The 14,328-nt window shown below is 34.6% G+C and overlaps 1 protein-coding gene across 1 annotated transcript in view; it reads right to left on the reverse strand.

The window, feature by feature from the left end:
• Positions 1–14,328, reverse strand: part of LOC143389999 (zinc finger homeobox protein 4-like) — a 139,349-nt gene that overhangs the window by 12,658 nt on the left and 112,363 nt on the right. Inside the window, 2 exon segments of the mRNA XM_077107992.1 lie at positions 1,512–1,628; positions 10,937–10,999. Of these exon segments, the coding sequence (XP_076964107.1) occupies positions 1,512–1,628; positions 10,937–10,999 (180 nt within the window).

A 14,328-nucleotide genomic window follows, 5' to 3' on the forward strand; every position in this document is an offset into this window, starting at 1 on the left:
AAAGTCATCACTAAATACAGATAGATCCTGCTGTCCCTGAACAAATCAAGCAACTAGTCTTGATGACGTCCATCCTAAAGAGAGTAAATGGACCACCTTACTATTTCCAATCCTTTTCAAATAAAGTTTAGATAGTACTACCCTTGACATTAACTGATCACTAGGTTCTTCAAATTCCTTGTCAATAGCCTCAGGAGGCAGCCTGCTACTATACTGCTATGGCATCTTTTCAGAGATTTCACTTTAGGCTTAACACCAACCTTAGATCCTCTTTGTTTAAATCAAATTAGAATCATATGTTAGATACCACATCCTAGAAGCAAATAACAAAGGCACTTTTCTCCCTGGAATCCTCTGAGACATTTAGTATTAAAAGGTGAGGGTGGAGGAGCAGGGAGCCACTTTAGATCATTTTTGAATGGCATGTAAAACTTAGACATGAAGAGATGGAATTACAAATATAGGATAATTCAGATTTAAATAAACTTGTATGTAAAAAATGATACATTTGGCTCAACCCAATATCTTCATAGTGAATACAAGCTCCTTTATATGCAGCTGTCACTAGAATTCAAGGAAAAGATAGATGACTACCTGAAACTAATAGGCTTGAACCCATTTCAGCACTTCTTCTGCTTCAATGAGTCCAAAAAAATAAAACTAGGTATAGCGTACAGCAAAAGTAGCCAATGTAATATTCATTGTGACCATAGATTTCCATCTCATACATACAAAGCATGGATGAAGCCATATATTTGCCAAATCAAACACAGAAAAAGCCTTAGGTATCTACACCAGATGCTGACCTAGGGTTTGTTTGTGCACAAGTAAATGTCATGACATGAAAGTTTGTTTTCAAAGACAGTAGCTTTCATTACCAGGATTTGTCTATTCTGGAAGATCAAAATTACCCAGCACCTAATCCCTTTTCAATGATATTTCCTCTTTCTTAGGCTGAATCATCTGTAAACTTTTTCACTGGATTTTGTTTGAAATGCTTCAAATAGATGCCCTTAAAAAGGGCAAATTCCTGAGTGTAGGTTGAAAAAAAGAGGAAAAATAGCACTTATTTTTAGGGTTACATGGTTTGGGCAGGGGTACATATGACTGAATGAAAAAATTCAAGTGATATCTAATCCTATGCTTATAAAAAATTAATATGCCATCAGAGGAATCACAAGTATAGCTAAGATTAATGAAATGTGCTTAAAAAATTACAAGCACACAAACTGACTTGATTAAAAAATAATCTCGCAGGTTGTCCTGTAATATTCTTCAGTTTATCCACATCTATTCTGTCAGATGGTTATGATTAAAAATAGGTCAATGGGAGGCTACTGATAGAAATCACATGCAAAATGCACATGCAATGAATAGTAGTAGGAATGTTCAGACAGTTTAAAACGCATAAAAGCTTTTAATAAGCTTGGTGGGGGGGAGTGAAGGAAGGGCTGATTGCAGCAAATGGAGGGATAGAGGAAAATGAAAGGTGAAAGAGTGGAGTATCTTACCAGAATCTTTATGGGAGCTCTTGCCTTCACCATTGTCTCTCTCACTTGTGTGTTTCTCATCATCCTCGGCCACTGCTGGGGGCTTAATAGCTCCTTCTGACTCCTCACTTTGTTCTTCTGATAAGAAATGAGACCAGTGAATACAATTGAAGAAAGAAGAAAAAAACTAAAACACACACTAAAATAAACTTGGTGGCCACGTTAGAACTTTATTCATGAATTGTCTGTAGCTATTCCTACTCAAAAGAGAGAACACACATTTATGTAAAAGTCCATATTAGAACATGTTGACTGTACCCATGCAATTTTTTATTTAAAATAACAAAATTTTTAATCCACTGAGAGCCTGCATCTATACTGAAAAAAAAGAAGAAAGAAAGAAATCATTTTTAGTATAATTTGATATAGTTTAAGCTGAAAAGATGAAAAAAAATGGTGGAAGGCATTTCTGTACTTTTAACAGTAGAACTTTCTAACAACATGGACCTTATTCCATGAACTTGAATAGGTGTCAGAACAAATCAGATTCTTAGCAAAAATTCTTAGTGAAATAATGTGGTAACAGTGGGTTAAATAAAAGACAGGTATTACTCCTTCCTTCAGATACCAGACCTCAGAGGAATTCTGTGAAATTTTGGTAGAGGAAGAGTTTGAAGCTTCAGTTATAGTGGGGGGTTTTGTATTTTTTTTTTAATAGGGAAAACTATATAGAGCCTAGGACATAACAAGGTATACTTCTATGACAACCACATCACCCCACACCTCATTCACGGGTTCACACCAGCTAGATTACATGGAAATCCTCATAGTAACTCAAACTTATTTAATTATTCTGTAAATCTTAGCTATGCCACTGCTGGTGGATTAATCTGTTTATGCAGTTAGCCTCTATGCTGGGGCTGTGCAGCACTAATCCGTGAAAGGCCCACTCTTCTCTTTCATCCTGCGATCATTTGTCTCTCAGTGTGCTGATGTCACATTTTAATGAATTTTTAGCAATCTGAGTAATGCCAGATAACCAGGCTCTCAACTCCCCACAGCATGGCATGCTGTTTTCATTGCAGCACAAAACATAAAAATCATATTCCCCGGTTCAGGTGTGAATTACATAAATTAGGAGAAGAAGGTAAAATGGGATTTGAAGCACTAGGCTGCTCAATTTCATAAAATCTTTAATGACCATATAAATTAACCCTGGAAAGGCAAAAGGTCATCGACACACATTTGCATACACTCTTCTATTTGCTTTTGATAAGCACAGCTTTTATGCAGAGAACATGATACAATTAACCCTTCAATAACCATACAAAACACTGCTACGGATATTTTAAGTGTCAAGCATTAACTGAAAATTACACACTGAATACAATTTTCATTGCAAATGCTATAGTGATTGAAAGGGGAAATCGTGGCCCTCTCCACACCCCATGTTTTATTAATAACATTCTGACAGCAGAAGGAAATATCCACTGTCATATGTAGCAGCTGAGCACAAAAGAAATTATATTTAGTGCCTCACTTGCCAGCCATGCTCTGCAACTGTGTGAGTAGGAAAACAACAGAGGGGAAACAGTTCTGGGCTCTATAGGAAACTCCAAAAAGCTAAAGGGAAAACAAGGACATTTAATACATTCAAATAAGAGTTTGGTTCAACTGTGAGTCCTCCAAGGCACCATAGGAATCCATTTATTCTATTTTTGCACTTTGCACAAAAGCAGAGGGGAGAACCCAATGAAGGTCATCAGTCATCTGAGGGCTTGGGGGAAGCTTCCCTTTCAGGCAAAAACACATGGATATTTTACTATAAGAAGATAAAGAATCTTTTCTGGTTCTCTCCTGCTTTCACCAATCAGTGACCATCAGTTACTGATCCAACTCAGGATCCCTCCTTCCAGCACTGGCTGGACTGGTGGGTATGGTGGTCCAGACAAAGCTGGAAGGCTGTGGTTCTGTCACGCCCACAAATGTGGTATGATATCCAGAGTCAGGCCCGTGACAATTTCTTTTCAACTATTGTGGTGAAGGGATGCAAGACTTATTTGAGAAGATTTACTGGACTTTTCCCCCAGGGCTGGAAAATGAAGTGTCAGAGTGCTACTGAGTGTCCTTATCTTGAGGGCACATAAAATTGTAAGGGCTATCACAAATCACATTAATAAAACATTGTGTGTCAGGAGAAAAAAAAGAAAATTATGAAGGCACTAAAAGAAAAGCTACAGTATAATCTTGGTCTCATCAGACAGATTTTGCAAGGTCCTCTTCTTCATTTTCTGGTATGTGTTTTAAGTGTGAGAGAAATTCCCAGACATGTTCTTCTATACATCACTGTGGTGTCTGACCTCCGCCTGACCCTGGCAACAGTTTGAGAATCTGAATGTGAACAAAGACTCTGTGTCAGCAGCAGGGAAAGATTGTGGGATAGACTCTCCCCATCAACTTAATCGCAAACAGCAGTTCTGAGGCCATAACTTTGCCTGGCTCCTCCAAGCCACAACTCATAACCCTCAGAGGTGGATTTACCTGCAATGCCTCTGCTTCTGTGACTTTTTTTTTCCTCTCTCTCTCTTTTTGGTTCTTCCTTTGAAGTAGGCAGGCAATTAGCTGTAATGCTCAAGCAATTCAGACCTGTTTTGTGGTTTAGAAGGCGAAAGCTGTTTATTACAGGTAGGCTCTTTGGAGCCATAAGAACTTTGCAAATTTTTAATCATGCAAAAAATAATCACAAAGTAACTTATACACACCATAAAGTTTCATATATGTCAGAATAAAAGGTCACTTTCATTCTCAAAGAGAGTTTTAGAAATAAATTTGACATTCATTATATAAACAGACTTTAGAGTCATGAGAATTAATGTGAAGAAACCACTTTCTCTGGAAAAACCTATAGGTTTAGATTTGGGGTCAGGGGAGAGAGCACAGCTACATTCTAATTTCCAAGTACCACATTTCCTCCATTGTAAAATACCATAAAATGTTAGATGTTTTACAGGGGAAAAATATATGATATTAAATGTCTTAAACTCCTTAGAACTGAAGGTATAAAAACATTACAGAAGATTCCAAAAATAAAGATGCTAAAGCAGTCTTCATTTTCATCACTGTCTCTAAACTGTTACATACAATAATAAATGAAAGTATTATAGCATTTCATAGTACTGATGCATTCACGGAATGTGTATTATTAATTATCCTTTGCTTCACGGAATATAAAAAATAAAATCTATGTTTGTATCTTACTTAAGCACAAATGTGCATTAGGTTCCACTAGAATTTCCCAATTTTCAGACAAATGATATTTTCATTTTTAAATGTTACAGGATAATAGAAAGAAGACAAAATACTGTAGTCTTATATTACAGAAGTATGATATAATTACCTTCCCCCGGCATTTTTAACATGCCTGAAATGATCATCTTATGTTACTCTACACCCACACACCAACTATATTTAAAAGAGAAGTTTTTGAATGACTAGCTTAGAATATTTCATTTGAACAACAAAATAATGATTGGAAAACCACTTTCAATTTATCCTACAAAATCATAATATACAATTTCTAAGCAAATCTACTTCAATGAGATTCCTCTCATCTAAGGCCAGCCAATTGTGCTCGTTTCCCTGTTTCAGTATTCACTTGGGTTTGGGAACCCTCAATTCTGAGTTTTCTAATAAATACTGTGCGATTTTTAATTTTTTTTCAATTCACACATAATAATTGTACATATTTATAGGGTAAGATGTGATAATTTGATACATGTGTAGTGATATACTTTATTCATGTATAACATGTAATGATCAAATCAGGGTAATTAGAATTTCTGTCTCCATAAACATTTATAATTTCTTTGAGTTGGGAAACTTCAAACTCTTCTAGTTTTTGCAAAATATATTCTAAATTGTTGTAAATGATAATCACCCCCACTGTGCTACAGAATATGAAAACTTATTCCTGTCTAACTGCATTTTGGAACTCATTGTCCAACTTCCCCCAACCCTTCTCTCCTACAATTCTGAGTCTCTAGCAAACCTTATTCCATTCTTTAAGATGAACTTTTTGAGCTTTCATATGAGTGAAAACACACAGCATACTTTCAAAGCCCATGGAGTGATCATGTAAAAGAGAAATAGAGGATGATCACTTAAATGTCTTCAGTTTTATATATAGAGCATCTCTATTCAAGATAACTGGCTTGTGAGAATTTTCTCCTGGACTTTTCCAAGGTCCCTTTGTTCAGTTCTTCTCCATTCAAATCTACCCTCTATATTTTCTACTTAAATCTGACTCCTTTACTTAAAGTATTCAGTGACCCCTATCACATAAAAAAAGAATGCTCCTTCTGTGCAAAGCAAGAATACCTCTGCCCTGGTGTACACCCATCTCTCTTCATTTCATACCAAGCAACTAATATGCAAACTTTAAAACATCAGAATCACCCGGAGGACATGTTAAAACCAATTGCTGGGCACCACCTGTAAAGTTTCTAATTTAGTAAGTTGAGAGTAAGACTTGTGAACTTGCAACTCTAATAAGACACCAGGTAATGCTGATGCTTCTCGTACAGCTCATATTTTGTAAGCACTGTGGAACCAACATCCATCTGTTCATAATGTCCTCTTTCTCCCTATACTTATCATTATATTTCCTATATTGCATAGAAATGGAAGGAAACCCTCATTGATATACAAAATTACATATAAGAGAATTTGAGGGGGAAGGGAAAAAATAAGGAGAGAGATGAATTACAGTAGAAGGGGTAGAGAGAGAAGATGGGAGGGGAGGGAAGAGGGATAGTAGAGGATAGGAAAGGTAGCAGAATACAACAGTTACTATTATGGCATTATGTAAAAATGTGGATGTGTAACCGATGTTATTCTGCAATCTTTGTAATGTTTTGAATAACCAATAAAAAAAAATAAAAATTAAAAATAATCTTATCTAGAACAACTTTTCTTTATAGTATAACTCCCACTTTTTTCCCTTTCTGACCACCTTGGGAGATATCAGTTTCAAGATCTGGAAAAATAGAGTTAATAATACCTACTCCATATGCTTATTATGAGCTAAAGTATAAAAATAAGTCAACACAGAGCCTAGCATAAAATAAATACTAAAACTGATCATTGAATTGATACTAGTACTGTTCATTGTTTTCTTCAACAAAAAGTCTTTTCTGAACTTCAAACTAAGATTATTGTTTTGGGGTAAGTTTTTTTTTTTCTTTCCTGTAGATTGATGTCAAACAATCAAACAATGTACCTATATAATAGTATATGGAAATTATATTAATATTTCTGCTTTGCCTTAATAGGTAAACATTTTCTGAAAACAGTGATGTATTCATCTTTGTGCAAGAAGCACCTTGAACAGTGCTTGGAAAATAGTAGTCCTTTGATATATTTTAGTTAGAATGTTAAATTAAATTTCGGAAGCAAAATTAGGTGAAGAAAGGGAGTAGTCCTAATTCTATCCCATTCCTCTATTGCCCTTCAATAAAACTTCAAAAGGTGTTTATTTTCTCTGTGAAAAATCACACTCATCATTCAGCCCTCTCTAAATGTATGTGTGTAGCTTCTGTTTTCTAAGTACTTTTCTCAAAGTCACTAATGACCTCCATGCTATAAAATCTAAAGGTCACTTCTCTGAATCTTACTTAACTTACTTTCATCAACGGATGTTGCTACTCTTTATCTCTGGCAAAAAGCACCTCTCTTGGATTTCCTTGTATTAGACTACTATGGTTTCATCCTACATCTCTAGAAGTTCACTCTAAAAGTTTACTTTTGGTAGGGACTCACTATTTCATTAAATACCAAATGTCAAGCACCTCCCCCATTGGTACCAAGCCCTCTTCCTTATGTATATTATCTCTTTATCTGATTTCATCTAGTTCTATAGATTTAAATTACATTATATACATACACATTGATGTCTAACAGGTACAGCAAACTCAATATGCTCAAATCAGAGTTCTTCAACTTAATGTCCCTCACTCCATTTTTGTCCCAACTTCATCTTTTCAGTTAATGGTGCCACCATCCACCACAAGCCATTCTGGACTCTTCTCTTTCCCAATCACATGCATTATATCCATCAACAAGTCCTTGGAAGGACTTCTACTTCCAAAATATTTAGTTCATACTGCATTTATTTACTTTGCATTTCCCTTGCCAGTATCATTAGCAACTTATCTGTATTACTGTAATGGTCTCACAAATAAGTAAGACTGACTCTTGCTTTCCCATAACTTATTCTGTAAAGCTAAGGAAAATCAACCTGCTCTTCTGGCACCCTTTATTATTACACTTAGTATAATACATCAACTCCTCACTATGGATGGAATGATTAGGCCGTTACCTACTTTTCGTACCACATTGGATGTTGCTGGTCCTCCACTCTCTAATATTCCTTCCTCCTAGCCTTCTTTCTCTTCCTGGAATATAACCAACTTCTTCCTACCTTTGTAGGAATATTTTTTCCCAGACTCCTTGCATAATTGGTACATGCTCCTTATTCAGGATTCAAGTAACCTGTCACTTCCTAAAATAACCTGTCTGACCGTTGCTACTAAAGTAGAGCATCACCTGTCACTCAGGTCCTCAGAGTTGGGCAGGATTCACCATCACCTGCAGGGCTTGTAAAAACCGATGCTAGATCTCACTCCCAGTGTTTCTGATTTAGGTCATGGGTGGGTCCAGGAATATGTTCTGTGAAAAGTTCCCAGGTTATGCTATTGCTGTCTATGAGAGTAGTACACCTTAAGAATCTCTGCTCTGGTATATCACCTCTTTCACATCCTTTTCCATAATTATTGCAGTCTAAAAATTCCTTGTTGTTTATTTATCTAGAAGTGTCATTTAATATAAGGGTCACCGATATACCTTATTCATAATGTGTGCCCAGAAGTCCCACGCACAATGAAGGAACTCATCAACATTTTAAGTAAAACTGACAGCTGCTAGTTTAATTATTTGGGTAAGTATATCAATGGCCTGATGTCATAAATTGAGATGCAGAAAAGTAGAAATGATTTTGCAGAAAGGAATTCAGTTTGGAATTTGTATTTGACTTCTCTGTAGAACATATAGATGAAAACAATCAGAAGGCATAGACAGATCTAAATCTAAAACTTCTCAGAGATTGAGGTGAGTATGACAGTTTTAGTGTCTTTGTTTAGAAAACATTAAAGAAATGTATTGATGGGGACTTGTCTCTTTTTAACTTAATGTTTTTGTTGTAAGTCTTGTTTTTGCCATATTGTGCAAAAAGTCATTAATAAAACCTTTATGAATTTGAGGTGGAGGGAGGGAGACTGAGTTTATATTATTGTATCTTAAATGTGCTATCTAGTTTTGTAGGGGGAAATATTTTTTGAAATATTTCAAAAAATATTCATGAGACATGCACAGGTAAACTAAGCTTCACCTGGAAGCTGAAATTTTTAAAGAGGGATTCCTAACTTCATAGTAAAGGGATGTTTTCTCGTGCAAAGCCTTTTTAAAAAAGTATTTCAATATACCATCATGGATGCAAAGGACTTTTTGTAATAATATAGCACATTATTATTTCAATTGTATAAATCTGGCAACCGAGGTTATATTTATATAGCAGAAACAAATGAGGTGTGTTATATCAACATGGGTAAATTTCCTCTTAAGTTACCTAAATGTAATGCAGCTAAGGAAGTGCAACTGCCATTTTTAACATATACATGTACACATGCAAAACACAGAGAATCATGAATGTGTTGACATGGCTACAAAATTCCAATGACTCCATTAATTACTGAAAATAATCTCTGGATTGTTGAAATATATTTTATATAAAACAGATCATTTAGGTGAAATTTCACAGCTTAAAAATGTAGATGAGAAAAATTACAAATCTTAATCTTTAAGAAGCTAGAGACACATGCAAAAAAATGAATCTAGACACAGATATTACATCCTTCAGTAGAATTAATTCAAGATGAATAATAGACCTAAATGCAAAACACAAAACTTTTAAATTCCTGAAAGATAAAAAAATAAAATCTAGATGACTTTTTTGTTTGATGACAACTTTTTGGATAACATAACAAACACATGACCCATGAAAGAAGGAACTGGTAAACTTGACTTAATTAAATTTTTTTTTACTTTATGAAAGACACTGCCTAGGTAATCATAAAACAAGCCACAGTTTGGAAAAATATATTTGCAAAACACATATTCTAGAAAAAAAAATTATCAAAATGTAAAATATTAAAACTCAGACTTTTATCAAGATATAGAATATTTGACATCAATAGTAAGAAAACAAACAACTCAATTAAAAGTGGGTAAAATCCTTAAGATAAATCTCACCAAAAAAGATATGCAGATGATGATTGAATATATTAAAAGATGCTGTCAAGGAAAGGCAAGTAAAAACAATGAAATACCACTGTACACATATTAGAAAAGTCAGAATCCTGAACACTCACATCAAATACTGGTGACAGGAATCTCATTCACTGCTGGTGGAAATGCAAAATGCTTATAATACTGAACCTACTCTTAGCATGTGATCCAGAAATTGTGCTCCCTGAAATTTGCCCAAAGGAACTGAAAATTTATGCCTCCACAAAAACCTGCATTCAGATATTTATAATAACTTTATTTACAATTGCCAAAACTCAGAAGCAATCAAGATGCTCTTAAATGAGTGGACAAATTAACTCAACTATCCATACAATGAAGTATTATTCATTGATTTACAAAAAATCAGCTATTAAGCTATGAAAAGACATGGAATATACTTAAATGCACATTAATTAAGTGAAAATAGCCAATCCGCAAAGGATACATACAATATAATTTCATATATATTACATTCTGGAAATATGATGGACACAGTTGAGGATCAGGGATAACCACAGGGTGAAGTAGGGGGATAGGCAAAAAAGAAATATAAATAATGAATAATTTGCACACAGGATTTTTAGGGCAGTGAAACCATTCTACATGCTATCTTAATGATGGATACATACCATTAAAATATTGTCCAAACTCATAAAATGTACAACACCAAGAATGAACCCTAATGTAAACTATGGTCTTTGGATGTTAATTATGTCAATACAGGTTCATCAATTATAATAAATGTACCACTCAGGTATGGGATCGTGATAATGAGGGAGGCCATGCATTGTAGGGCATAGGAGATATATAAAATTTGTACCATTCTCTTAATTTCACTGTGAACCTAAAACTCTAAAAATTAAAGTCATTTTGCATATGCTTCCAAATATAGATATATTTGATTTTGCTTTTTACTTATTTGTGTAAGAAATTTGATCATATATAATTATAGCAATTCTTAGGGACATTAATTAAAAAATTATAAGAGTAACAAATGTAACTCATTTAGAACAGGGCAAGGTTTTGAGAGAAAAGAAAATAATTACCTGCTCTCAATTGCTGCTCTGTAAGATCATCCTCACATGTCCTGGCTCCCAAAGAGGCAGTTTCTGCAGAGAACATTAGAGTGGAAAGTAATCAGCATGCCATACCCAGCTCTTGTATCATAGCCAATATCACAAGAAACCTACTTTTGGCTAGCGGAAGTGGTAAGTTACCAGGTAAAGTTCAGATGAGTTGCTAGCACACATCAGAGTGAGCGGTAGTTGAAAAATTGAGACCGGGGTGTGGTAGGTTTAGATTCAACTGTCAAATTTCAGCAGCACTGACCAAGTACACCAATATTGATAAAACTTGGGAACAGGAAAGCTTCATTCTGATTTTTACCTGTTGGCTATTTGACCAAGATTACATTAAAGGATTATGTACTTAATGATGATGGCATTTTACACAGATTATGAGTATTCTTTTACTTCTCTGACAAGGTCCCCCGAAAAAAAAAAGAAAATCCATTATATGGCAGCTGACATGAGAGGCAAAGCAAAAATCAGGGAGTTGAGGGGAAACCCAAAGAATCAGTCCAAGTCATCACTAGATTCACATCTTTATTCTGATCTTGTATTTGAGCACCAGAGTGGAAGTGCCAACAATATCCTGGTTTGCCAAACTCAACCCAAACACAGATCATTAATTTCACCTAACTGTGGTCTTCCTTTTTGTCCCCTGTTGTGTGGAAATTAGTTATTAAAAATAGCTACATTTCAGAAATTGCCTTTAATATTTTATTCTTTCTCCATAATGAATTATAATCATATGAAGTATATTCCATTTTACAAGGCTTCCCATTAACGTTGTCTATTTTTTTCTGCCATTTTTTCCCTGACAATTTCCATAGTCTCTACAACATCCACCTGTCTCAAATTCCTAACCTTTCTAATCTAATACCTCATCAACATCTCAGGAGTTATCTTAAGAATCTTCAGTACAAAGCCCAGCTCCTGTATTTTCTCATTTACTTAGTTCTCTAAGCCTCCATTCCCACATTTTTAAAATGAAGACATATGTATAAAAATAGTCAATAAGAGCAAAACATTAAAAAATAAAAGCACAATGTGATATAGTCTTCAAAGTCATAAAAGGCCATAAAGTATCAAGATTTTTTTTAAAAAAGTTGTTACACAATTCTTACACTGCCAAAGAGAATCATCATGTTTGTCTAATATTTTTAGGCAATAGCATCTCTGGTTGATTCTGAAGGATTTAATTAAACAAATAATTAACCTTGAAAATCGAAGTGCACAACAAGGCACTATTATTGCATTTACTAATTGTTTTTTCTGCTGTGTACAAAACCTTTGGCCTTTGGTGGTAATCTATTTAAAAACAATACAATCATAATAAACAGGGCTCAGCCCAAATGCACACACCAAATAATGTTTACTTATAAATAAATCTTAAATTAATCTTGAAAGGAAGAGTTTATCCTTAGTCCTTGATTATAAATTCAGGAGTAACTTTCAAATAGTTGGCAGCCTTGATGTACATCCAACATGTCACTCAAAAAGCATACCTACTTCCTCTTGGCAAATAAGCATAACTTTAAGCCTTGATCGCTGTTGTCCCTTTGAATTTAAGTGTCTGTTTTCTTCTACCCTTTTTAACCTTCTTTTTTTCCCTCAAAACCAAAGTGCTCCTCAGCCAATTATCTTACATATATGTTTCAGCATTTATACTGATACATTATCATAAGTTTTTATAGGATCAATCTGTATTTCCCCAATAAATTGTGAATTCCTTAAGAGCAGCCTTTTATCTTCCCAGAGTCTCCAATAAGGACAGAGGAAAGCATACAAAATTCACTAGGACACGTTTATTCAAAAAATACCTACATTATATATCCTGAAACAGATGAGCCTCATGATACGAATTTATAAAATCTTCCCCAAGCCCTGGGACTCTAAATTCAAAGCACTGTCAATTATGCTAAACACAGATAATAATTTCTGTTACATACATCAATGTGTGCATGTGTGCGTGTTTGTGTGTGTGTGTGTGTGTGTGTGTGTGTGTGTGTATAACCATTTTTTTCTGATCATTCCTAGCAGAAAAAATAAGTATAGTTTATCCAAGAATACTTTCCCTTCCATTCCTACTTCAGTGTTATCATATGGGCTTCTCCAAAATAGATACAGTGCTACTAACTTAATTTGGCCAAATGACTGCTGCCCCCTTGAAGATTTATTAAAAATAAAAATGTCAAAGAATAAAAAAATTATTTAGTTTGTTTCCTGAAATGTACTCTGATGAGCTGTTTGTAAGAAACAATTATGTGATCCTCAAAATAAACTCATGAGGCAGTTATTAATCTTTACAAAACAGGAAACTTGGCCTTAAAGATATGGGTAACTTGTCCCAGGTCATAAAATTAGAAATTGATAGAGCTTGAAATGAAATTCTTGTCTGTCTGATCTAAAAAAGCTGAGAAATTTTAAATGTGTCCAATTGTAATACCACAATACTTGGGAGCCCATAAAGGTTTTCCTAGGCTCAGCAAAGGCTAGAAACATAGTGAGAAGAAGAAAAAGAAGGGAAGGGAAGAGAAGGGAGGGGAGGAGAGAGGAGAGAAGGGGAAGAGAGGAGAAGGTAAGAAAGGGAGAGGAGGAGGAAAGGCAGACAGGCAGGCAGAGAAGAAACTTTTCACCAATCCTATGAAAAAATCTGATATTTCAAAACACATTCACATTCCTTGAATAGAAAAATAAAGCAAATAATAGTTTGGTGTCACGTTAAAAATCATTTCATTTGATAGTGATTTAGGGAAATGCACAAAATGTCAAAATAAGAAACTGCTACTTAATATTACAAATTAGGTCCTGCGGCGCTTGGAGACTACTCCAAGAAGAGCTACTTGTGCAAATAATTTCATAAAGGAATTTATTTCAGAGTGCCCCAGAATTCATTTTAGAGCCTCAACCATGTTGCTCCCTTTATACAAATGATAATAAATATTTTAATTAAGGAGCTTTTAACTTATCAAACAAACTGATTAATCTATACTTTTCTGCCTGTGTAAAATGAAATGTTTAAAACCTAATAATGATGCATAGCATCATGCAATATTTCACTCTAATAATTGCTGTGTAATAGCAAAACTGACTGATGTTACAGGATCTGTCTCTTTTGCTGGTGATTTAATTAGGTTACTAATTTGTGTTCTCTAGCCCTGACCTTTTTTGTTTAATATTATTTAAAAATAATACCATTGACTTAGATTATCCAGTATTCTATTCTACCCTGTCAATTTGGTGATGATCACACATTTGAAAATGGTAGCAAATTACTCCATTTTTATTAACACAATGAGATAATAATCAGCAGCCCTTTCTGGGGAATCGGGTATTGATCATCACAATCATCATCAACACTGTGCAGAGTATCT

This window comes from Callospermophilus lateralis, unplaced genomic scaffold (genome assembly GCF_048772815.1).
Source record: "Callospermophilus lateralis isolate mCalLat2 unplaced genomic scaffold, mCalLat2.hap1 Scaffold_105, whole genome shotgun sequence".
NCBI lineage: Eukaryota > Metazoa > Chordata > Mammalia > Rodentia > Sciuridae > Callospermophilus > Callospermophilus lateralis.